Consider the following 26,877-nt stretch of genomic DNA (forward strand, 5'->3'; position numbering starts at 1 on the left):
TTATGATTTATTATCATTTGAAGTAAAAATGTAGGTATCTTTTCGTACTTTTTTGTTCCTACCTGTGGCAATGTTTTTCAACTATATTAATGAGAGAGAGAAAACTCTCAACACCAATACCAATCCCAATAAGTGTAAAATCCCGCTTTTTCAAAAGAATGTTCATCAGCAACAAATGCTCGCGAATGAACGAACCGACGACGCTTGTAGCGAAATTTTATTGTTTAATTTTATTTTTCGCACAATGCGAATATTTGGGAGAGATTGCAAATGCTTGTTCATTCATTGTAACTTTATTATTCTCGATAAATTGAAAACATTCGAATTCTTGCCGTGAGCATTCGTGAGAAAGAGCTTATTTAAATCATTCTTCGCACCCTGAATTTTATATATTTATAAGTAAATCTAAATGTACGTTTTATGTTTATAAAAAAAATACATTTTTTCTTTTTGTCATCTATCTTCCTTTTTTAGAATCTGGTCGCCTTACTTTAACTAGTTTTGCTATTAGAACAATATTGGTCTGTTCCAAAACCTGCAAGAATGTACATTTTTTACTACGATAACAATTTTTCCTTCATGATATCGAATAAATTAGCAAAAATTAGTAGATTATTGCAGTACGGGAACAGACCATATGTTTTTTATTGAACTACGTGTAAGCATATCATTCAACAGAGTTGTAGTCATGTAGTAATAATACAACTGTGTAAAAACCACTATTGAAAACAGCTGATTTTAAATACCGGTATTGATACCAACAACAAAATACGGGCTAAACAAAAAAATGTTTTTTCTTCTGTAACATAAGTTTTTCGGTTTTATTACGTACTTGTTTAAATTGTTTCTAGACAAATCGCGAAACGATTTAAAAGAAGAAAACAAACAAAAAAAACTGAAACGCGACGTCTGAAAAAATTTTTTTGATGCACCCGGAAAGATAATACTATTCTAATTTATTGAAAATAGTTAACAAAGAAAAAATCTAAATATAAGTGGTGAAATTGACAACGAAGTTAAAGTTCTAATACAGGAAGTGATTGCGAAAGAAACCGATAAAAAAAAACAAAAAAACGGAATAAAACCGCACCGACAAGGCCTTGAAAATGTTTAATGGTTAGCAGTGAATTAATAAAATGCTACCGAATAAAAAAACTAATCATAAATTATAGATTTTTCCAATAATTTCTTTACATCGTTGTTATGCATTGTTGTTATTATCCATTTAATCGTTTGTCATACAATTTTTTTCTTTTTTTGCACATGCCAACACATACTACGCACACACGCACAAACTTTCTAGTCAGCCACAACAGACAGACAGATACGTTCATGCATTCCACAGAGATTGATTGGTTGGGGATTTTTTTATTTTATAAATGAAATTGCACGTAACGTCATTGATTCGTTTCGTGATCTCGTTGTTTCCCTTTAGCCTACGATACACTTAGAAAAACTTATAATTCGTGACTGTAATTGTTATTATTGGTAGATGTGATAACGGTAATGGTGGGAAATAATCCGAACAAACATTTGCGGTTTACGTTGAACAGGGCAAGCTGCAAATATACCGATATATTTTTGGGAATGCAAAATAATAAATTTTATATGTAAGACTTCAAAAATTTCGGAAAGAACTCTAGTTTAGTAAAAACGATCAGAAAATTTTTCCAGAGGTAGGTATTTTTACCTTTCCATTGAGTAGTGATATGATGGGGTTATCTCAAACCGTTTTGGAGATAAAACTCCCTAAAAGTCGAACATGGGTCCATTATAGTCCAAAAGATACAAAACGGCTACGCAACAGAATTTCATTGTTTTTGTAGGGTTCTAAGGTCCATAGCTTTTGATCCACAACAGATACAGCCACATATCGCACAATTTTGGAAATGCCAAATTGTCTATAATTTTTTAATACATGACCGTATCTCCAAAACGGTTTGAGATATAACCGGGTACCCGTACCCTAATTTCCGGTTCAAATAACCGGGTACGTCTCCCATGGAAAAAAATAAAAATGCCTATCTCTGAAAAAAAAATCTGATCGTTTTTACTTAACTAGAGTTAACTCAAATTTTCATATGAAACAAACACAGTTAAAAAAATCAAGAGTACTTAGTGTTTATAAAGACCTAATAAGGACCTAGCAAAAAGTAAATACGTTGTTAAGTTCGGCCATTCCGAATTTTGTTGGAACAACTCTTGTTTGTATACCCTTCTACACATTGTGAGCAGGGTATTATGTTTGTAACGGGCAAAAGGAATATGGATAGACCCATGGTTCCTTTTGAGAATATGCATAGAATCACTTTCTGAGTCGATTTATGCATGTCCGTTCGTCCGTACATGTATTTTTGTGAGCAAAGTACAGTTCACATTTATCATCCGATTTAGATGAAATTTGGCACAGGACACTTATTTGGCCCAATGACGAATCCTATTACAATTGGATTGGAAAATCGTTTCAGATTTAGGTATAGCTCTCATATATAGTTTCATCCGATTTTATGTTCATGGAGCACCATACTGCCAATATTTGTCCGATTGAGAAATAATTTTGTACAGCGTACTGAATTAGGTCCATATTGATGTATGCGAATGGATCGCCATACTGTCAACGTTTGTCTGATTGAGAAAACATTTTTCACAGCGTATAGAAATTACAACAGGTTGACTTTCGTAGAGTTTTGTTGAAATCGGTTCAGCTTTAGAAAATCTGAACCCATATATGGTTTCGCCCGATTAAATTAATACAAATGGAGCACCATAATGTCAATATTTCTCCGATTGAAACCAAATTTTGCATAGAGTACTAAAAGAGATCCTGATTGATGTATGCGAAGTTTTGTTGGAATCGTTTCCGATTTAGATATAGCTACCGTATATAGTTTCCGATTGAGACAACATTTATTTCAATACCTTAGAACAATGACTGCAAATTTCTACGAAGAAAATGTTTACCCGTCAATGTTTACGCGGGTTAGAAAATTCGATTCGATCAAGACTTTTTGGGACTTTCATATCCCCCAAATTATACAAATTTTCCTACAAACTTTTTACAATCCAAACAATTTTTTATATGTCTTAATATTGTTTGAAGCATTTTTGATTTGTCCAGATAATTGGCTACCCCTTAGCATTGTTCTATGGACTTTGCCTTGCTTGTACTCTATCTATGTATTAATGCGCTTAATCATCATTTGGTTATTTGTTGTGTCGTTGCTACCGAGTAATTAGAAAAATGAATATTAAATGGACACAGCAGCAGCATCATCACGCCATTGCTATTCTTAGTGAAGCATTAACAAGTTGGGTTTGCTATTGCTATGTAGACGTATTGTTGCTCTTTTTGATAAGAGCTGTGGCTTCCCTATTACTGTGGCTTCCCTATTATTTGTAGGCAGCAGCGGTAGTAGTGGTAAAACTTATCTCTATAATATATGGCTTATTTACCGTATAATTTGATCCATTTTCGATATCGTCTAGTGAAAAGTACTAAGTCCATTTTATGATAAACAATAATAACAATTTTGACATTTGAAATATTGCCATTTGAAACAAGACAATATGTTTTATTTATAAACAAACGATTTAGTTCCAAACAACATTATTTTTTTTTAATAACATTTAATTGTTATTGAGTTTCCGATTTAGATTTGCGTTTTTTTAGGCTTGTTTTTTAGCTATGTAATATGTTTATATGGGTTTAAAGGTATTTTTATTACAAAAATAAATAAATAAGTAATTATAGAAACATTTCCAATAAGTCAATATGTTGGACAATTAGTGTAAAAAATTAAGATTGTTTAAAAACAAAAAAAAAAAAAAAAAACAGTAATAGAGTATGAATTATGGGGGGACCGTATGGACAGTTTTTTTCTGAATTGTAAATTTGAAATTTAATCTTGTATATCTGAATTTATGTTACTTCATCAAGCAAAAAATCAAATTTTGTGCTAGTGTCGTTTGCGTAGTATGGCTTTTTATAATAACTTTAATGATTCATTTTGCATTTCATACATATAATTTTGTGTCAATTATTTGGATCATGAACTATAAATAACATTACCATCTATATTGTAAAAATATACAAATAAAAATCCTAAAAATCAATATTCATATGTATATGCATATATTTTTAAAAAATCCACATATTTTAAATATCATCATCTTTTCCATTTCATTACTAGATTTAATGATGACTTAAGAGCTAACATTCACCAAATTACTCATGAACTAACTCGTTACTTGCATACCATCTGGTTTTGTTCATATACATATATGTAAATTGGAATGAAAAAGTGCAGCAATTATCATTAATATAATCATCACAATTATTCACAATGTCCTGGATGAATTTCGGTGTGATCGCTAGTGGTTTTGGTATTTAAAATAATATTAATAATAATTTAAATAAGTAGTTTGAAAGCATATTATGTATATATATATATATATATATGTATATTCATTATATTTATGTATATTCATTTATAGAAACATACTACCTTCCATCATAGTATATAAAAATATGACAATAGATTATAATTTTTAAAATGCCCTGGGATTGCGAAAAATGATATCTTCTTTTGACAGAATATAAATGAATATGTTTACAAACAAAGAAGATTATGTCGAATTTAATATACATGTTTATACATTTATTTATTTTTATTCAACAATATGCTTAACAAATTGATTTTTAGACTACGATTTGTTTGGAATTTTTTCAAAATTTATGAAAAGTGATAAAAAAATACTTAGTTTATGGTTTCTGTAAATCACAATAGAAATACGTGTTAAAATACGTCAACATTTTTATGTACAACATTTTCACCTATGGTGGAGGGCTAGGACTCTTCTCTTTTTCTCTTTCTCCGTTTCACATAGAATGGCCAATTAATTTATGTTGCCTTTTGTTTTTTTTTTCTTATATTTAGCTTTACAGCGACTACTGGGTGCCGATTATCCGCCCAATAAAGTATTAGAAATAAAAAGTGAATCTCTGGGATTACTACAGATTTTGGCACGCGATGAAGCCATGGTACTGTATGCACCACCATTTAATTCAAACGATAAGAAGACATATGAAATAGTATTACAAAGACCGCATACCGATTCCAATACTACGTCATTTAGTTTATTTCGTTCGCCATCGCAACAAGAGGCTGAAGATAAATTTAATGCCTTTTTACATCGTTTACCACTCTTTGTGTCTATAGTTAAAGAGGTAAGTCTAAATTTCGCATTTGATTGAATTTAATGGTATGGATATAAGAACAACTTTACAATAAGCCGCATACCATTAGGTTCTTTACCTTTCATGCTCTTACAACCGTTTTGTACTACCTATGTACATACATATTTCTAATAATACATTTATCAAATTTTTCGCACAGTTTTATAATGTCAATGGGCTACAAAAATTATGTGACATTTTATCCGATAATCCATCATGGTCTATAACCCATTTGGTGGCATATTTCAATTTAGTCGACTATATTAGTCATCCCAAAGTATTGCAGTTTATTGACTATGCTGATCATACCAATTATATGTCACCATTTCAAGTAAGTATTATAACATTTTTCACTTCGAAAAATTCACTAATTGTTCTTTTTAGTTGGCAGTTAAAACCGGAAATATTGAAATGGTCAAAGCTCTATTGCCGCTATGTAAAATGGAGCATTTGGATAACAACAGCAATTCAGTGTTTCATTATGCCGCCAGTACAACAAAAGAAATTTTAAATGTAAATCAATTAAAATTCAATTAAAATAATAAGAAACAAAAATAATTCCTTACGCTTATTTTTCCAGATTCTTATTGAAAAGAGCACAGTAAATCTTAATCACATCAATTCGGATGGCTATACACCACTTCATTTGGCTTGCCTTTCGGACAAACCGGAATGTGTCAAAGCTCTATTGCTTGCGGGAGCCGATGTTAATATTGAAGCGAAAAATATTAGCAAGTTATATAAAACATCCACACCAACTTCCGTTGCAGAATTTCTTAAGCAAAATGCAAATAAACTATATACCCAGGATATGAAATTCGGAGGCAGTCCATTGCATTGGTGTTCATCAAGGGAGACATTACATGCTTTAATAATGCAAGGATGTAATGTCAATGCTACCAATTTCGATGGTCGAACAGCCTTACATGTAATGGTGGCCCGGAATCGTTTTGAATGTGTAGTTACGTTATTGGCTCATGATGCTGAAATCGACGTGGTCGACAAGGATGGAAAGACACCATTACACATTGCCATTGAGCAAAAACTGGTGAATATTGTCCAGTGTTTAGTGGTGTTTGGCTGTGATATAAATAAAAAGAATAAAGATGGAGTAACACCACGTCATATGGTGGGTAGTGATGCAACCGGAAGTAAAACTGATGAGATTCTATATATTTTACATTCGGTGGGAGCGAAAAGGTAATTTAACACAATATTCGTTAAAATAGCTAAATGTATATTAACAAATGAATATATTTTTAGATGTACTGATCCCAAAAGTAAATGTCCACCCGGCTGTCATCCCAATGGAACATTTAATGGCATACCGCCAGAAGCCCCTGAATCTGTAGAAAAACGTGAACACATTGAAAATATGTTGGCTTCCACTAGCCGACAGTCAGCTGTGGGAATGTTGGCAAATGCTGCAAATGGTTTCCTCAATGACATGAAAGAGTAATTAGGATCTCATTTGTTTATTGAGATATATAAATTATTTTCATATATGTTTTATTTTATAGGCCACCAGTTGTGGTTAATACTGAAAAAGTTGAAAAAGGACAAAGCATTATGGACGCTTTATTGGCAATGTTTAAAGTTAATGCCGATTCGAAAAAAGGTAAGCAATTTCACACTTCTTTTTGTAATATGATATATTTCAATCAAAACGTGTACTTGTTTCTAGGATCTCCAACGGGTAGTATGGATAATGTGAATTCTATTGAAGGCGATGCTACTTCCATGCGTGGTTCACCCGATGCTACTTCTTCAAATCTTTCCCTACATTCGGCTATTTCACATCAGAAAGGCGATAAACCATACGGTCGCGGACGTCTACTATGTTTGGATGGTGGTGGTATACGTGGCTTGGTACTTGTACAGATCCTATTGGAAATTGAGAAAATTTCCCAAACACCCATTGTCCATTTGTTCGATTGGATAGCTGGAACTAGTACGGGAGGTATATTGGCATTGGGTCTTGGTTGTGGCAAAACAATGCGCCAGTGTATGGGATTATATTTGCGAATGAAGGAACAGTGTTTTGTTGGATCCCGTCCCTATCCAAGTGAAAATTTCGAATCAATCTTAAAAGATAATTTAGGCGAATTTACCGTTATGACCGATATCAAACATCCTAAGGTTATGGTAACCGGTGTAATGGCCGATCGTAAACCAGTAGATCTTCATTTATTCCGCAGCTATCAATCTGCAAGTGATATTTTGGGTATAGTAACACCCATAAGTAAGTTTTAATTTTGTTATATTGTGTTTTCACCTTTGGGATATTTATAAATAATTGAATATTACAGCAAATCGTCGCATTCCACCACCTGATCCCAAAGATCAACTTGTATGGAGGGCAGCTCGTGCTACAGGTGCAGCTCCGTCATATTTTAGGTATGATTCTATAAAATCAATGTGCTAAGCAAATTCTAATCGAATTTCATAATTTATTTATTATAGGGCTTTCGGAAGATTTCTTGATGGCGGTTTAATAGCTAACAATCCCACCTTAGATGCCATGACTGAAATACATGAATATAATATGGCTTTACGTAGTGTTGGCCGTGAAAATGAAGCTGTACCGGTAAGATATGGCCTAATGTGTATATATAATAATATTCAAACGATATAGTTGGACGAGGTCAAACACATTTAGCATATGACTTTAACTCTCCATAGAACCAAATGACGATTAAAATTTTAAACTAGATTTGAACTTATATTGAAGTTCTAATTAGTCATAGAATAATGATCAGTTCCAGCAACTTTAATAATCTTCCATTAATTGAAATTTTCTTCGATTTTCCTTTTATAAATTTAAAAAGTTTTACCACTTTTTGAGAACTAGCGTCGTATATAGAGGAAGTGTGTAAAAATTTGCCTATTCGATGGTTTATATTTAAGTTTAATTTAATATTTTTTTGATATTATAAGTTCATCGACAAAAATAAACTATTATTTTTGTAGAAAGTAAAATATCCATCCAAACTGTTGAATATATGGGTTGAATCGCAATGAATCTTCAAATTCTCTTTTACAACAAATGAAACATCTCCCTAATTATTGTTCTTTGATACATCAACTATTTCTTTTTCTCCTAGGTTTCTGTTGTAGTTTCAATTGGAACAGGCTTAATACCTGTTACTGAATTGAAAGATATTGATGTTTTTCGTCCAGAAAGTATTTGGGATACAGCAAAATTGGCATATGGAATTTCAACAATCGGTAATGCTTTTTATTAAATAAATATTTGTAAGTTGTTGTTGTAATAAAGCATTTGTTTAAATAGGTAATTTGCTTGTCGATCAAGCAACAGCCTCGGATGGAAGAGTCGTCGATCGTGCTCGTGCTTGGTGTAGTACAATTGGTGTTCCATATTACAGGTATTTAATTTTTTAGTTATTTCAATCAAGTGTTTTTTACATTTCTTTGCTGTTTCAGATTTAATCCACAACTTTCGGAAGATATTGCCATGGATGAGAAAAATGATCAGAAATTAATAAATATGCTATGGTGTGCCAAAGCCTATGTACATGCGAATCGAAACAAAATTATTGAAATGATAAATTGTTTGAAATAGCATATACGACGAATTTAGACTGCACATATATCAAACTACGCTTTAATAGCTGTTTCGATATTACAGCGAATATATTTATTTTATTGAAGTAAGATCTATAATAACATAAACGGTAATTTTATCATCCAAAAAAATTCAAATTTATATTACACAAGAGTAATCTAAACTAAGCGTATTTAATGGCAGGATGATGTCGGTCTAAATTCGTATGATTTAAAAGAATGAAATATAACTGAAATCAAGGTATTCCAAAGTTTATTTATCACTTTTCTGTTTATTCTTCTGAGTTCAATAAAAATACATACCATTTTAATTATACACAAGTTCAGTGAAAAGAACATGATTAAACGTATTTAATCTTTATTTTTATTTAAACTTGAATTGTTTCCTTTCAATTTATTTTAAATTGATATTGTTTGGTTTATTATTTTCAGTCCATTGAAATATATACATTTTTGTTTTAATAGTATAGAAATCAAATATATTACTATAAAAACTTCATTGCTAGTATACAACCTCTCTGAAATTCAAAGAACTCATACACTTTCAATAAAGTAGTTTAAGAAGGAATTTGGCCAAAGAAAGTCATTAGTCAACACACGCGTTTCATTATTTTCAAGTAATTGTTTTTTTAATTCATTTTACCCATCATCCTTGCTATTAATAATCATTAGAATTGAATTTATGTGTGGACACCTCAAAAGTACTTTAAAGAATTCTCAATAACTTCATTTAACAGATATTCCATTTGTTACATGCACCCTAAATGTATTATTTTTTTATTTATGACACAAGTTCGTAATATTTCAAGCCATCCTTCGGTTATTGTAGATTAATGTAAAAATCTTAGTTCGTCTAAATTTCAATTTTATTTCTAGTATAGAAATAAATATTTATTTGGTTTTTAAATTAATTTGATTTTTACAAAAAATAAAAAATCATAGTTATTATAAAAAAATAAATTATTTCCACTATACAATGTAATAAAATTTCAGTAGATTTAATATTCATAAAACTACAATAAAATTTGTATGAATTCATAAAAACGTAATTTTGTTTTAATATGGGTTATAACACATTTGAAGAAGAAATTACTCTATTATGGATGAAACAAACATTTAGTAATATTCGCAACAACTCAATTTTGGGAAGAAAACATGACGTTTCATTAAATTTGCGCATTTTGTTACGTATATATATATATATATATATATATTTATATATTCCACGGTGTATACCTTTCGTTATTCCTATCCACAAATCCAGTGGATTATATTTGACGTATACGCTATGGAAATGACATTTTTAGATCAATATATCCAATTCGATTATGCGCACACTATAAATTTCGATTTGCTTATAATTTCCTTAACCCGAGCTGTGCTAGCGTGACCATATGGTCACACTCATGCTATTCCTAAGCCCGTGGGCGTATACTTTTTAAACTTTTTGGTCGCGTCCTTCTTGTCCGCCGTCCGAAGACGAACTGGGTTTATTTTCTTAATCATGCTTTTTCCATGATTTATCATACAAAATTAAATCATCGTAAATCATGATCGAAATTATGATACTACTGCGATGCAACGCAGGTTTTGAACGAAAAAATACAACTCTCGCTTAATGTACTGAAACTTGCAACTGTTTTCACATGTTGTTTGTCTTTAATTTTAACGGTTGCCAAATACAAACATGAAAGATCAAAGGAAAATAAAACCTATTTCTTAGAACTTTTGTGATTTTAGGTGTTTTATTTAAATTTTCAAACAATCAGCATTGCAAAAACATTTCCATTGGTGTAATTCTTCTTTTTATTTTCAAATTGCAAACAAATATTTTGCAGCAAATATCAGCTGATCGGCATTTAGATCATGATTAAAGGTATGTGAAAACAATTAGGGTGTATTTCTGAATTTCGTTAATCGAGTCGATTTAAAATCGTATATGTAAATGTACTTTTATACGCTGTTGAATTGTCATTTAAAATTGAATGGATTTCGTAAATCGAAGTACCCTTTTAGCATACCTAGTCTAAACAAGCTTTAACTTTTTAAATATGGTCTTATGTAAACGTACATATATTCCCACAACGTTACAGCAAAACAACCTTTACGTTTAACTACTTGTGGAGTATGCAATAATATTGCTATCTCTTTCTCTCGTTAACTTCGAAAATAACAAAAGGGCCGACACATTCTTTGTTTACAATACCTACCGCTTGTTTATAAATTAATTAATTTATATATATTGATACATACATATAGACAAAACAAAAAAGTAAAGTACTAACAAAAAAATCGGAGTCTGGGATTTAGTTATTAGTTATCAACGTTAAAGGAAAGGCATTGGCACAATGTCCGGCACAATATTGGAAAATCTAAGCGGCCGTAAACTTTCCATATTGGTGGGTCTGCTACTTGTCTGTCAAGTGATATGTTTCTTGTTGGGTGGTCTGTTTGCTCCGGTACCGGCAGGCCATCAAAATATTTTAGGAATGGTGTGCAAGGACAAACCTCAACGACAAAATGACACTACTTTTTGGCTGTACTCACGCGGCGCCGGACAATGTGCATCCATATCACAGGAAGAAATCGAACAGCACTATACTAAAATGGCCAATGAAATCGTGTATTTATTTCAAATGCCGCTACCAAGAGATGGCAAGCAGCTGGATTATTCGCGTTGGCAACAAAATCTTATTGGCGTCTTACAAGTGGATTTGGCCTATTCCTCTGAAGTGGGATTGGTGGAGCCACCTAAAGAACTTAAATTGACAATTGATGCCCGCTTGGCATATCGAAATAAGCAAGATGCTCCCAACGATTGGAAATTGTACGCACGTTCGATAGAAGAACGCTATCTGGATTGTCATCCTGTTCACACTAGTCAGCAGGAAACATTATATTCTTGTGAAATGATACCCCTCTTTGAATTGGGGGCCCTTCATTACGACTACTATTTGTTGAATTTGCGTTTCCCCATCGATACCGACATGCGTATGAATTTGAATATTGGACATATGCACGATCTTACACTGACGGCTATTTATCAAAACGGAGGCTTCACCAAAGTCTGGTTGTCCCTAAAAACGGTGCTGTTTCCCTTTATCGTTGGCATAATGATTTGGTTCTGGCGTCGTGTTCATATCTTGCAAAGATCCCCAGCTCTGCTGGAATATATGCTAATATATTTGGGCGGTGCTTTGACATTTTTAAATTTACCCTTGGAATATTTAACTCTTGGTATTGAAATGCCCTACATGTTGTTAGTAAGCGACATACGTCAGGGAATATTTTACGCAATGCTATTGTCGTTTTGGTTAGTTTTTGCCGGAGAGCATATGTTGATACAGGAATCGCCCCAGAAGAATTCTATACGCTCACGGTACTGGAAACACTTGTCTGCCGTGGTAAGCTGTTGTTTGTTCCTGTTCATTTTCGATATCTGCGAACGAGGTGTACAATTGCGCAATCCTTTCTATTCGATATGGACCACCCCGATTGGATCGAAAGTTGCACTCAGTTTTATTATACTGGCTGGCATATCTGCTGGTGTTTATTTTATATTTTTGTGCTATATGGTTGGAAAAGTATTTCGTAATATTGGTGCCAAAAGAACCTCATTGCCGTCAATGTCCCAGGCTCGCCGTTTGCATTATGAAGGTGAGTTAAAATCATTTGTAGTTACCACCAAGTTTTCGGTGAAATTGCCAATTTGCAAACTAAAAATTAATTTATTTTCTATTTCAGGACTCATTTACCGTTTCAAGTTTTTAATGCTGGCCACATTGCTATGTGCAGCATTGACAGTTATTGGCTTTATCATGGGACAGGTGGCCGAGGGACACTGGAAATGGGATGAAGACATTGAGATCCAATTGACATCGGCATTTTTGACCGGCGTTTATGGAATGTGGAATATCTACATATTCGCATTGCTTATTCTGTATGCCCCTAGTCACAAGCAATGGCCCTGCGCAAACTCTAATGAAACTTCACAATCGAATGAAAATATTGTAGCAGCTGCTGCTAATGAAGAAATAGAATTTAACAATTTGCCCTCCGATACAAATCCAAGCGAAATATCATCACTTACTTCCTTCACGCGTAAAGTAGCTTTTGATTAAAGAAAATGCTACATGATGCATTTATATGGATATTCATTAAGATATAAAATTGATATTGGGCTATCTTTCTTGAGCTCACACAACATATTTAATATTATAATAGAATTTGTAGTGTGTAACGAATTAAAAGCCGGTTAGCGATATAAATTATTTGTAGATGTTGTAGTTTTATAGGCTAATATCGCTCTAAAAATATAAGTGGATAAAAAGGAACTCATTTCGATATTATTGGGAAAATTTAATTGATTTAATATTTTTTATAGTTATGATCTATAAAATGCAACAACTAAGCTTCCACAAACACAGCTTTTATTTACATGTAATCAATTAAAATTTAAAACTATTTGGTTTTTGCAATGAAGTCCTTTATGAGAACGCAGTCTTTAAATTTCAATTTTTGTGCCAATTTAAATTCTTAAAAATTTTAACATGTATATTTTCATCAGTATTATCAACGAATGTAATTCTATATTACCTTTATTATATAAACACTAAATACTTAATTTTATTGTAGTTTTTCATCTGTGTATGACAACATTTTTGTAATAAATTAAGCATAGAAACTATTGGCTTGTTGTTTTTTAATTTAATATGCAAGAAAAAGGTGATATAAAAGTTTTATGAAATAAATTAAACCGAAGAATGAAGTAACAGAAGAGTGTCGTATTGGAATGCCGAGCCATGTGCAAGTTCAACTTTTTTCTAAAAAAAATGATTTGACCTTCTATGTTTTTAATCTCCTGTTGACGATTATATGTATATTTATTTATTAGAACATCAACATCTATATGAAGCCTTCAGTCCTGTTAAGAGGATAAATCTTCCTTATTAATATTTTTGCTCTTGAGTTAATTAGAAGTAGATATTCAAAACATATCCGACTAAATAAAAAAAGTATTCAAATAATTTTACGAAATGCTTTTAATTGTCTAGTAACTAAAACATATTCAAAACATAATCAACCATCATTAGATAATTTATATGGTCTTGGACAAGATATCACTGGCATTGGAATTAATATTGTTATGAAAAAATTACCATTTTTGGGTACGGGCTGTTCTGTTAGAAATTTGGCTCTATCTGGTAGTTTGGTTAACAGTTCCATAATATTCGATTGTACTTCATTTTCTGTTGTGCCATCTGTTTCAGATTTATCTTTAGGCTAAAAAGAAAATGTAAATGTTTAAAAACTAAACAAAAACCATATGTATATATTTTAATTACTAAAAGTTTTTGGAGTTTTGTTAGAGACACACTAAAATCTTCTGGCAGTATCTTAAATGGTTCCACATCAAAAATATGTATTCCATTTTCTTCGTTATTAAGAAAATATCTTGCAAAACGATTTCTTAATTTCTTTTCTTCAATATTAGTATATGATTTCTTTAATTTGACCAACCATCGAGTAAAAATGTATTTTTCTCGGGTATTATAATTATCCATAAAACTTTTTAATTTCTCGACAATATCATTGAATTCCATATCAAGATCTGAAATATTTTCTAAACTTTCTGACATAGTATATAACAATTTTGGCTTATTTTAAATATTAAACAATAAATTTATAATAATTTTTTAGGGAAGTACAGTTTCGAATTTATGACAGTTAAATTTTGGTAACTACAATTCCGATTAATAGAATATTTTTGTAGCAGAGCAGATAATGGTATATTCCAGTACTTCAAGAATCTACTATTTTCACTTGGATAAAAATTTGTTTCTTTATGATATCGAAAAAATAGTAAAGCTAGTAAAAGTATCAAACTCGCTCTCAGAGTGCAAAATAATTTGAAAAGATCTGGAACGGAAATCTAGTAAATATGTAAATATTATGTGGCAATACTTCAAAATCAATATAACAGTCAATCAGATATAACAGTCCTGTTTACCATTTTTACTCGGACAAATTTTTCGAGTAAAAAGTTTACAAGGAGAATGTCATTTTGTTTTATGTTCTCTTTAATTTGGTTCAAAGTTTTACTAGTTTTGCGAATTAAAGAACGTTTTTCGAGTAAAAAGTTGCAGAACTTGTAAATTTAGTAGATTATTGCTTGTTCAGGAACGGGACTATAGCTACCAACTGATTCAAATTTTTTCACTAGTTGGCTTGTTCCATGGCACAATGAATGGGTAGTCCATTTAGAGCAACTGATGTTTTGATTAATGTCAAAGTGAGTAATTTCTACTTGAATTCGATGTGGAATATTATAAGGAAAATTTTGAAAGAAGGTCGAGACAAAAACAAGGTTTTTTATTTTAATACATCACCTTATTATTGCATCATGGCTTGTTCGATCCAAGGCCTATAAATAAGGTCTTATAGGGAGACGAGCTGGATATCAGCTGCCTCATAATTTAAATTTTTTCAAATTGTGGCTTGTTGTTCCAAAGTGTTATACAAATGGTCTGTTCCCGTACTGTAAGAATCTGCTACTTTTTAAAAGTAGTAAATTCTTATAAAAATGTGTGACTGTGTGTGTAATGTTTTGAAATATATAAAAAATATATTCTAAAATCAATTGGATTACAAATGAATTTTACAACATTATAAGAAAAAATTTATGATTTGCAGATTAATCATATTCCCAACTCGATTTTGAAAAGAAAATTTGTGTTTATCGTAAAATGTTAAAAATGAGTCAAATGATTTTGACACTATAACCCACAATGTAGAGGCGTATTTTGCCTTTGTTTACAAAAGATAACATAGCTTGTATAATTGTACCATGGCACATAAAATACACAAAACTTTGTTCTGGTTATTTTATATTTCCAGCAAACTGAATTTAATTGCATTAATTAGAAATTTAATTTGATAACAAATCACAAAGTCTGCTTTTCCACAGGCAGATTTTTATTTGGCAAATTTTTTGTTTTCTCTTTTGAAATTTTCGCTTGCTTTTCCATTAGCAAATTTTTCTTTGCCAAATTTGCGAATCAAAATACAAAAGAAAGAAAATAAAAGTCAAAAGTGTTTTCATTTTAAAGATTTTTTTTAATATTTTATTTATTTTTTATATATTTTATTATATAAATTGCAAAAATTAAAAATTAAATTTCACTTGCACAAATTAAAGCAACAGGTTTGTAAACAAAAGCCGGCTGTGTGTCAGTAAAGCGAATAGGTTCAAAAGGAAAGCAGAATTTGCGTGTACGGCAAATTCTGAACAGGCAAATTTTTGTTTTTCTTCCTCGCACCGCTCTCGCCTACAAACTCAGTATTTGCCAAATAAAAATTTGCCTGTGGAAAAGCAGACAAATCAGAAATGACGTGTCCTTAGTGCAAAGTGTTTCATGTAAACATAGCCTAAAATATAAACTTGACGGCGTTCATAGCAAAACCCCAACGGCGAATATCAATCAATACGGCGACACGATACTGATGTCAAATAAATAAACGTCATCATCGCTTTATTTTTTATTTTTATTAAGATAATTACTTCAATTCTAAGCATAACTGAGCAAAAATGTTTACTTTGTGGACTTTAGTGGAGGCTTCCTTATTGTGTCTAAATGCCGTATGCGTTCTACACGAAGAACGGTTTTTGGCCAAATGTAAGTATGCTATGAATGAAAGTGAACCTTTATTGCAACTTGTATATTTACCTTTCAGTCGGATGGGGTGGTCAACAACAAAATACCGAGTTCGGACAACCAACTGCTAAAGCCCAAATTCTGAATTTAGTAAGATCTATCCGTACTGTGGCCAAAAGTAAGTATTAGGTGTCTTCTTTTATCAATGATGTATGTCATTAACATGTCTTGTTTTATTTCAGTTCCTTTAATATTTCTCAACATTATAGCAATAATATTTAAGTTATTACTAGGCTAATAATTTGCATTATAAATAGGTCAAATAAAATAATACATGGTTTTTATAATTTACATGTGTGTTTTTCTTTGTAAAACCGATTTAACGCGATTTTCTAAAGCTATTGAATAAGCATCCAGTTTGTAGGCAGCGGCTTCCAATTTGTCTACAGTATCGGAAATTTCGTCAATTTGCTGCATTAATGGGACCTGTATATAATAATAGTAACATTGTAATTATTTCAACAAGTATATTTGAATTGCTTACCAATGCCTGGAATTTTACACTCAAATCTGTTGTGGAAACGGCCAAGTTTTGTGCAATTTGTCGCATATCTGAATATTTCCCGATTGTGGCACGATTCATATTCTCCAACAGTTGGTAGTCTTCAATGGGGGCCTGCAGTTCATTAGTTATATATTCCTCCGTTTTACGGAACATTTTGGTTGCCAGTTTACTCAAATTCGGATCATGAGGGTCCAGAGCTTCGAAACTACTTGTGCTAGTTGATAATGTTGGTCCTCTAATGGGTGAATCCAATTGTGGATTATGTGATGTCTGTTGTTCGGAATGTTGGACTTGCTCTCTGCTATTAGTTCCAGAGTTCGTGGTGGAGGCTTCATTGGACATTTTGATAGGTTTACGGACGTTTACAAATCAACTTTTCAGTATTTTTTCCTTTTTGTTTTTATTTAGATACATTTATCGATGTGGAACTTATCGAAAGAATCTAAATACCGATAAAAAACTGATAGAATCTCTGCAGTCGTTTTTCCCAACGAATACTTTCGCTTATGCCACGTTTGCACGGGATTTTGAATGAGATATAATAATTATCGGAATAGCAAACAAAGTATTAAAAAAAATAAAATTTAAGATTTTGTCACCATTAAACCAAATACCTTGGGATCTTCTATTCATTTGCGATTTCGAAAATGTTTATTTTTGGGACTGGTCGCGAATGGTTTTAAATAGTCTTAATATCCCTGATTACAACGAGATGGTCTGCCAAAGTTTCGTAATCATCCTTATATTTTCCCTGCTTTTAAAAATTCTATAAAACGAAATGGGTAAGAATCATGGCAACTTGAAGTGTATAACAAAGGTAGTGGCTTCTTCTGTCAAAAATACATAACATACGCAACAAATGGTTGTGTTGATTTGTTATTTTTTTAGCACATATCTCAAGGCGTATTTAATAAGGTGTAAGTGACAATCATATGGTTTTAAACTTTTTTCTTTATTGTTTGTAAAGTAAATTGTCAAAAATATTTGCCAACGTTTCATTTCGATTCAAAATATTGTCTTTTGTTTTCGATTATTATTTTTTTTATTAATAAAAGTGCAATAATAATGAATTTATAGGGACGGAATATTTGTTAATGGGCCAAGTGACGACAAGGAAGCGTGAGCTTAAATCAGTTCTAAATCCGGCCGCTGATTTGTTCCACATATTTGCCGCAAGTACAACTTGGGTTCCAGATTGCAAATATACATATGTATATATGTGTTCTTATGATCGATTTAATACCAAAAGGAGATTGTTAAGGAAAAGGAAATCTGCCCCTAAATTCACTGTTTCCCTCAAAATAAAGGAAATTGTGTTATATAGCTTGTATTAGAATTTTTCCATTAGTTTTCTACAAACGCCTGGCTAAATACAATTTTTTTACAATTTAAAATGAGATTATGTTGCGTAGTCTATTGACAGATTGCATACGGGTTTGTGGTGTTTGACCGGGGATTTATGTCCTACAATTTTTCTACCAAGAAGCCACTTCTTCGAAAATTATATTGTAATTTAAAATATAAGCAAAATCCCAAGGAACCAAGGTTTACATGTGGGACACTTTTCAAAATTATTCGACCTGAAGAAATGTATAATTGTTTTTATTTACTTTTGTCAAAACCTATTTGTCAGCATGACAATTTCTATAACAACAATATTGTTTTTGTAAAATGTTTGTTTTGATTTTATAGAACAACCCAGCTAACAATCAGAGTTTTTTTCGAATTCGGAACGAAACTCTTCATAAGTTTCCGATTTTGATGTCCAATTCGTACTGAAATCGGAAAGAAATTGTATGAAGGTGTTCACAAATACGGAAAGTTTTGTCGAAAAAATCGGAAGAAACATTTGAATTTCTTTACTAATTCGTTTAGAATTCCCGGAGAAAAAATGAGAAATTTTGAGGAAATTTTCAATTTTTGGCGCAATTTCGGACAAAATAATAAGATTTTCTCGGGCATTTTTTCAGAAGTTCAAATACGTATGATCCGAAACTTGGAAAATACTACTAATTTGGAAAGTTTTATTCAAAAATCTTAAAAAAAATTCTGGTGATTTTTATGAAATTCTGGCATTTATCGCATGCTTGAATCGAAACTCTGAACAACTAAACAGAAGCCAAAAAGAGAAAAATCAAAACAATCTATATCCGTATACAAACTTTTTTAGATTTCTCCAAAAAAGGGTAGAGAATGTGGAAAATAAAGAGTTAACTCTCTGTTTAAATGTCATTTTTGTAAACAAAACCTAGAATTCTTCAAGATTGTAGTTACTATCATTCCGCTCTATGGATAATAAATCTTTCGCCCACATCTTAAATAAGTACACAACTCTAAAAATTGGATTTAGATATTTTACACACAATAATCACAAAAATTGTCATACTCTTGCAATCCAAAAGTACCTCAAAAAATCCCATTTGAATTTCAAATATCAGATCGTTGAAATTTCTTCTAAGATGTTTTATTGTCATATTCAAAAAATTTGCTGACAATTAAAAAAAAGACATTATTCATTATATTCTTCACAACTACTTTGCCTTGTGTGCAACTCACACAAAGTGAGATATTGCAAACATCACATAAAAATAATTTTATTTTATCTGTCATATAACTAGAACGCCAAACAAATATCATATGGGAAAATAAACCAAAGGCATTCTTTATGAATTGATTACATATGTATACATATGTATGTATGTACACATTTTAAATATGATTTTATATAAAAAAAAAACAAATAAAAAATAAGTATGACCACGATAAGATATGCGATTATGGTATACAATGAAAATAGAGCGTTTAATATTAAACTAATGCGGTATGGTTATAATTATTGCACATTCATTATAAACAGATATTCAACGAAAGCAAAAACACCACAGATAGTACAGTGTATTTCGCATTTCCCACAAAAGTCCCCAACCAATTCAGAGAAATCGTTATTCTTCGGCCTGTTGCATTCATTGGAGTTAGAAAATAGTTCGCTATCAGAAGGAAACCGTATTAACATGTCTTTGCTTAACGAGGAACGAAATTTAACAAATCTGTTCGATGGCACTGATTGGAATGTCTACCAATCGAAATTATTAAATTTGGGTGTTGGAGCCCCTGGTACGGATTTATTACAATATTGTGGAGATATTTTTTGCAAGGCTACGGAACATCGTATGGTTGGTATTGTATACGATTAAAATTAAATTATTCTATAGATAAATCGTTTGTAGAAAATCGACAAGGAAGAAAATTCGTCCATGTTATTTCAATATGGCCCGACTTCTGGTCCCTATGAGGCAAGATTTGAAATTGCGAAATATTTTACAGAAATGTATGGATCAGAAGTGAAGTGGTACGTATAATGCAATAAAATAATTATATATACCTACTGGACTCACACAATGTGCCTATACGGGTTTTCAGTGAAGATTTGATTATTACCAGTGGAGCTTCCCAAGGTCTTCAAGTTATACTATCGACGTTGGTCGATTTAAATGGTTACGTGTTTGTGGACGAATTCACATACATGCTAGCATTAGATACTATGAAACAGTTCCAAACGCTTAATATTGTGCCGTTAAAATTGAACGAAAATGGAGTTGATTTAGTGGAGCTTGAAACTCACGTGAAAGAGAAGCAATTTAAGAGTAACAAAAAAGAATTCTGGGCCATGTATTATACAATACCTACATATCACAATCCAACTGGCATACGTTTCTCCTCTGAAGTATGTCAAGGTTTAGTTCAATTGGCAAGGAAATATGATTTCCTAATAACGTGCGATGATGTCTACAACATTTTAAATTATAAAGGAGTGTGTGCGCCAAAAAGACTATTCGCTTATGACGTGAAAGATGATATCGATTATAAAGGTCATGTCATATCAAATGGTAGTTTTTCAAAAATTTTGGGTCCCGGCGTCCGTTTGGGTTGGATGGAGGTGCCAAGGAGAATGAAAACTTTATTGGATTCCTGGTAAATATGTAAATATGAATATAATTTATTATGTTTATTTACTATTTATTTTTCGTAGTGGAATTATCAATAGTGGCGGATGTTTGAATAATTACACATCTGGCATCGCGGCAAGTTTATTCCATCTTGGACTGGCACAACAACATATTGAGCGCATGTTTAACGCGTACAAGGAACGAATGTTAGCTACATGTGAAGTATTTGAGAAGGAATTGCCGTCAGGTTGTCAAATGATAACTCCTGAAGGTGGTTATTTCATATGGATTTCTATGGGGGAAAATTTCAATGCATCCGATTTTCTTAAAATGTGTATGGAAGAAGAAAAAATCTTTTTCATTGTTGGATCAAGATTTTCCCTGAATCCAGAAAAGGGACAAAATAGCTTCCGGATATCTATAGCATTTCATAGTAAAGAAAAACTTGTTGACGGTGCCAAAAGAATTTGTCGATGCCTTAAGAAATATATGAATAAAGAGAATAATTAATGTTCTATACAGTACAAATAATGTTCTATCCTGTACATAAAATAAGTATAGTAATAAATTAAAATTAGCCAATTATTGGAGTTTCTGGAACAAAGGATGTGTGTATAATGTAATATTTAAACAAAATAAACCTAAACTAATATATGATCTGTTCTCGTACTGCAAGAATAAACATTTAATATTTTCTTCGATATCATAAGGAAAATTCGCATCGTAGGAAAAGGAAGTAGATTCTTGCAGTACGGGAATAGACCAATGTTTTTTTTTACTTTTTGTATCATTTATTATCACAAAACAATGTTCGTAGGTGTTATCAATTTCAATGTCAAGCTCTATATGGGCCGAACACTGTGTTGCTTCTCTCTGTGTCGTCTCATATCTACATTACGCCAAAATTTCTCAGGACATTCCGTACATTTAACCGACTTTCCGGTTGTATGTATGGCCAAATGTTGTTTTAAATGACACAATTGTGTGAACCGCTTTGAACAGACGTGACATATATGCTTACGTTCATTCTGGTGCAGACTAAGCACATGCTTTTTCAAGTGGTCCACTGTTGCAAATTGTTTATCACACAATTGACAAGTGTGTTTTTTAAACGTGGCGTGAATATTACGAATATGTTGTTTTAGGTTCAGTGTCGAAAGGAATTCTTTTTTGCAGTAAGGACAACGTATTGGATTGGCTGCACTGCTTTGTTGGCATTTTATTTTTTTGTGTTCCTGATAATCGTTGAGAGTAGAGAATACTTTTTTGCAACCATGACATACTAATATAGGCAGCTTGTGTATTTCAATCAAATGCTTAAGTAACATGGGCATTTTGTGGAATCTTTCTAAACATTTTGGACAGGAAAACTCTTCTGTTGGATTTTCATTATTAGAGAAGTTACTGGAATTTCCTTGTAGCATATCAGGGAGATGCAGATCTAAAGCTTCCCAACATTCTGAGAATTGAAAAGAGTTTTCATTGGTATGAGCTAATAAAAATTCATCCAAAAACTCCTCGTGCATTTCTAAATCCATATCATCGTCAGGCAGTGTCTCATGGACATCAGTGCCAGCATCAGCGTTACATTTCAATGTGTGACATTCGTCAATATGCGATCTAATATCCTCCTCGGTTGGCAAAACTGTTAATTGTTCACATTCTCCACAATAGAAATGCAGATACTTATGGTTGTGAACGTCATGAATGTGCCTTGATAGGTATCCCTTGGACACAAATGTTTTGTCCTTGCAAATGCAACAAGCGAATTCCTGTCGAGTGTGCTGTAGACTTTTATGGCTACTCAATGATTTAGCTTCTTTATAACACAAATGACAAAATTTGCAAATAAAAATTCCATCAGAAATTTTTTCCTTACAGCATACTTCTTCATGGACACGAAGATATTTGTATGACTTGAATGTTTCCTGACATTTCAGGCACCGGTAAATACGAGAACTTTTACGATTTAGTGGCACATCGGTAATTTTATCTTTTGGTTTCAGCGTCTTTGGTAAAATTGGTTTGAACCTTGGCCTTTTTGGGGTAGTTAATTTTTCATCAGGGTTTTGAGCGGGGTATGATTGCTGTTGTTTCACTTCTTCGTCTGTACTGTTTCGCAATGATACCGTACACCTTTTTATTTGTTGTATAAATTCAAAACATACTTTTAATTGTGCTAAACATTTCCCACATATGGACCAATTGTCATCCGGTAGTATCTTTTAAAAGTGGTATATTTTATAATTGTATCATTCAAAAGTTAAAGGTTTTACTTACTGTTATAATTTCGTTACAGAAAATCTTGATCATATCTCCGATTAGAACCCTTTGACCATTGGAAACTTCAACACATTCACTTTTTTTCATTGTTGTGATACCTTTATTTGTATGGCCGCAAAACGAACAGCAGGACATATTTTGAGTCAAGGAATGTTCATACGGTGACCCAGTAAGCGGGTCCATGTTGGTTGTCTACCTTCGCTGTATATGTTTTGTTGTGAGGAATCTAGCAAAAAAGGATAAGGATAGCTAAATAAAAATAACAAATAAAAGTAGATTCCATAAGGTAAATGCAATTTCAATATCTGCAATTTCTTACAACAAAAGTGCTGTGGAGTTGGACACGTCAAAATGATTATGTAAAACGTATATATAATTTTCATTTAGAAAATTTGAGTTAAGTTTTTCATTCATAATCCTTTTTCGTACTGGCCCGTCTCCTTATTAATAATCTGTTTTTGTTTTGTTTTTTTTTTTTTTTTTTGTAATTTACAACAGCTGCGAACAGCTGACAAATCTGACTTAAGAAGCTTATAGACGATGTTCGAAATATCATCTCAAATTGTCCTACTTTTTGTACAATTTTTTTCAGAAAAAATTGAAATGACTAAAGAAAAGTATAACAATACAAGTAAAATAATACAAGGTAGAGCAGCTTGAGGGAAGCAACAAAAAAGCAACAATGTACGTGTGGCTTCTTCTGCCAAAAATAAAATGAATATTCGCAACAAGTGTTTGTGTTTATTTGACAAAAAAAATTCTAAAATTTACAAATTTTTTCAGAAAAAATGGAGATGACTAAAGAAAAGTATAATAATACAAGTACAATAATACAAGGTCATGCAGCTTAAGGGGAGCAACAAAAAAGCAACTATGTACGTGTGGCTTCTTCTGCCAAAAATAAAATGAATATTCGCAACAAGGGTTTGTGTTTATTTGACAAAAAAAAAAAATTCTAAAATTTACAATTTTTTTCAGAAAAAATGGAAATGACTAAAGAAAAGTATAATAATACAAGGTCGGGCAGCTTGAGGGAAGCAACAAAAAAGCAACTATGTACGTGTGGCTTCGTCTGCCAAAAATAAAATGAATATTCGCAACAAGTTTTGTGTTTATTTGACATTTTTTCAACACAAAACTAAAAACGCGAAAAATGAATGAAAGGTTATGATTTCTTCCAAAAATGCAGTAGGGAATACCTTAAAATGTTTGTTTTATCCCATGGTATAATAATAGAAGGTAACGGCAAGTGTTGTTGTACAACAAACGATACAACAACCACATGGAAATTTGTTTTTGTAAGTAATACTAGTGTTAACGTCATTTGACTGAAAAATGTTAACAAACATACAAATTATCAAAATAATTTTTTTATTTGAAAAATGTAATATTTTCGAATTTATATCAAATTTATATTTCTATCGCTTCCACATCTTTCCTCTAATTGAGCCATTGCCACTTATATGAGTAACACATATGAAAATGCTGGGAATTGCGAGTTATTCCATGAAGAAAGATTTGCTTTATCAAATTTTCCCAGCAGGCAGATTGAGTAAATTGAATATGGGAGGACATTAATAAAGAACAATTTCGAATTTTATGCTAAAAAATTTTCCTGTTGGGTCATTTTTAAAAACATAATTTGTCAAATTCATATTGACACTAGTATAACATTAGAATCAAATCAGCTGGGACTTGCTGTTACCTTTTATAATTGTACCATGGTTTCATCCATAACAAAGTAATTACTTCCAGACGAACGACAATTTATTTTGAATTTATTTGACATTGTATTCAAAACAATACACACATATACACAAAATATGTATTTTGATTTGATTGAACAAGCCACCTTCAGAAAAAAATGTAATCAGTTGGTAGCTGTGCCCCACCTTGAAATAATTATACCATGGTTTTTATACATGTAGGGTGAAGTAAATTTAGTTTCCTACTTATTTCGATATATAGCGTACAAAACAAGAAACAGATGCGGGATAAAAAAATTCTCATGTTTTTTGATATATGACATATGAGTTGAGAAAATATAAACATGTATTAAAAACAACAACATTTTTAGAAAAAAAGGAAAACATGAATGAAAAGTAAATAGCTATGGGTTCTTACTATATTCAAGAGAAAGAGAATAATTTTTTCTATAGATTTCGTTGTAAAAAAAGGAAACAACAAGTTTGATTTCGATGATATGAATTAAGAAAAGTGTTGTATGAACGGGTTAATTCATGTAGGTAATTCTGGAGCGAACTACGTTGTTCGAGTGCTCGTCAGAACATGGTATAATAACAAAAATCAATTATATAGGAAATGGCTTCCAAATCAAAATACATATTTTGTGTATACATATATTAAATTTAATTGAAATTTAAACCATATTCTTTAGCACTCGTCTGGAAAAAATGTCATCGTATTTATGAAACAACTCATGGTACAATTATACGAGGTAACAGCAATACTCAGCTAATTTGATTGTATCGTAATACTCATGTCAAGTTCGATATTTATGTAGAACGACCCAGCAGTAAATTTTTGTACGCACTATATTTTTGAAATAAAAAAGACAATAATACAAATCATGGTACAATTATTAAAAGGTAATAGCAAAACCCAGCTGATTTGATTCTAATGTAATACTATTGTCAATATGAATATGACAAATTATATAAATAAATACGACCCAGCAGGAAAATTTTGTAAGTATAAAATTGGAAATTTTTCTGTATTAAATGTCCTCCCAATTCAATTTACTCAATCTGCCTGCTAGGAAAGTTTAAGAAAGCAAATCTTTCTTCATGGAATAACTCGCAATTTCTAGCATTTTCCTATATGCTACACATATATGTAGCAATAGCTCAATTAGAGGTAAGATGGGGAAGCGATAGAAATATATATTTGATAGATTTTCATTCACGTTTTTCCATTTTACCTTTTATTGTTATACCATGAATATAAATTGAGCTTTACAATATATATAGTCGTAGCTAAACCGAACAATAATAATGAGCTATGGAGGGTAATTTAAGTAGCTTGACTAAAAAGTTCCATGAGAAAAATGTCGAATTAATGTAACGTCGATGTGAAGCAAAAGTTAAGCAACAAAGTATTAATATCCACGATATAATGTATTTTATCTCGTTACAGATGCTAAGTCCTGATTTATATTAGGCTAGTTTACTTGCGGCAATTATTATCGTTCCCTTTTGAACTTGCTCCATGCGTCTATACAAGGCAATTCGGCTTCGAAAATATTTCTTTTTTCATTTGATGTCAATAGTTTTTTTTCACATTTAAATAAATATAAAATGTCAACAAATACGAAATACACAAAACGAATTGCCAGAAAATTGTCGGTACGAGCAATTTTTTTCCACTTCTATTCCCCTTGCCCCTCTCTCCTACAGTCAAACCTAACCTAACCTAACCTTGATATAAGGACCTTAAATGAATTTATGTTATGTATTCATTGCAGCTGCTATTTTTTGACCGACCTCATTTTAAGAATAAATCTCTTTTATAAAATATTTTCAAAAAAATATTTTTTTTGTTCTTATTACATTATTTTGACCGCAGCTGTACAATAACAATTCTCTA

At 31.6% G+C, this 26,877-nt stretch overlaps 6 protein-coding genes across 6 annotated transcripts; 4 read left to right on the forward strand and 2 right to left on the reverse strand.

Annotated features, from left to right (window-relative positions):
- The first annotated feature begins 1,075 nt into the window (after nucleotides 1–1,075).
- On the forward strand, nucleotides 1,076–8,898 carry LOC133324596 (85/88 kDa calcium-independent phospholipase A2). Its single transcript, XM_061533433.1, has 13 exons — nucleotides 1,076–1,116; nucleotides 4,938–5,227; nucleotides 5,397–5,567; nucleotides 5,621–5,749; nucleotides 5,817–6,436; nucleotides 6,500–6,691; nucleotides 6,757–6,854; nucleotides 6,921–7,478; nucleotides 7,546–7,633; nucleotides 7,700–7,823; nucleotides 8,341–8,464; nucleotides 8,529–8,622; nucleotides 8,681–8,898. The coding sequence occupies exons 1-13, from the start codon at nucleotides 1,107–1,109 to the stop codon at nucleotides 8,817–8,819; spliced, it is 2,637 nt and encodes an 878-aa protein (XP_061389417.1). The 5' UTR covers nucleotides 1,076–1,106; the 3' UTR covers nucleotides 8,820–8,898.
- Nucleotides 8,899–11,169: 2,271 nt separating this feature from the next.
- On the forward strand, nucleotides 11,170–12,945 carry LOC133324591 (protein wntless). Its single transcript, XM_061533428.1, has 2 exons — nucleotides 11,170–12,478; nucleotides 12,566–12,945. Exons 1-2 carry the CDS (start codon nucleotides 11,170–11,172, stop codon nucleotides 12,940–12,942), a joined length of 1,686 nt encoding a protein of 561 aa, XP_061389412.1. The 3' UTR covers nucleotides 12,943–12,945.
- A 3,464-nt stretch (nucleotides 12,946–16,409) lies between these two features.
- Nucleotides 16,410–16,786, forward strand: LOC133324595 (immediate early response 3-interacting protein 1). The gene is made up of 3 exons (XM_061533432.1): nucleotides 16,410–16,497; nucleotides 16,556–16,654; nucleotides 16,719–16,786. The coding sequence occupies exons 1-3, from the start codon at nucleotides 16,410–16,412 to the stop codon at nucleotides 16,772–16,774; spliced, it is 243 nt and encodes an 80-aa protein (XP_061389416.1). The 3' UTR covers nucleotides 16,775–16,786.
- A 30-nt stretch (nucleotides 16,787–16,816) lies between these two features.
- On the reverse strand, nucleotides 16,817–17,330 carry LOC133324593 (biogenesis of lysosome-related organelles complex 1 subunit 2). Its single transcript, XM_061533430.1, has 2 exons — nucleotides 17,021–17,330; nucleotides 16,817–16,962 (listed from the first exon to the last, which is right to left on the reverse strand). Exons 1-2 carry the CDS (start codon nucleotides 17,192–17,194, stop codon nucleotides 16,825–16,827), a joined length of 312 nt encoding a protein of 103 aa, XP_061389414.1. The 5' UTR covers nucleotides 17,195–17,330; the 3' UTR covers nucleotides 16,817–16,824.
- Nucleotides 17,331–20,052: 2,722 nt separating this feature from the next.
- Nucleotides 20,053–21,498, forward strand: LOC133324601 (uncharacterized). The gene is made up of 4 exons (XM_061533438.1): nucleotides 20,053–20,214; nucleotides 20,269–20,390; nucleotides 20,462–21,013; nucleotides 21,072–21,498. Exons 1-4 carry the CDS (start codon nucleotides 20,053–20,055, stop codon nucleotides 21,496–21,498), a joined length of 1,263 nt encoding a protein of 420 aa, XP_061389422.1.
- A 332-nt stretch (nucleotides 21,499–21,830) lies between these two features.
- LOC133324602 (zinc finger protein 184) lies at nucleotides 21,831–23,454 on the reverse strand. Its single transcript, XM_061533439.1, has 3 exons — nucleotides 23,269–23,454; nucleotides 22,868–23,210; nucleotides 21,831–22,804 (listed from the first exon to the last, which is right to left on the reverse strand). Exons 1-3 carry the CDS (start codon nucleotides 23,452–23,454, stop codon nucleotides 21,831–21,833), a joined length of 1,503 nt encoding a protein of 500 aa, XP_061389423.1.
- Nucleotides 23,455–26,877: the final 3,423 nt, after the last annotated feature.

The sequence above is a fragment of the Musca vetustissima genome, unplaced genomic scaffold (assembly GCF_032173495.1).
Source record: "Musca vetustissima isolate MV318-11 ecotype Yass unplaced genomic scaffold, APGP_CSIRO_Mvet_v1 utg13625, whole genome shotgun sequence".
Lineage (NCBI taxonomy): Eukaryota > Metazoa > Arthropoda > Insecta > Diptera > Muscidae > Musca > Musca vetustissima.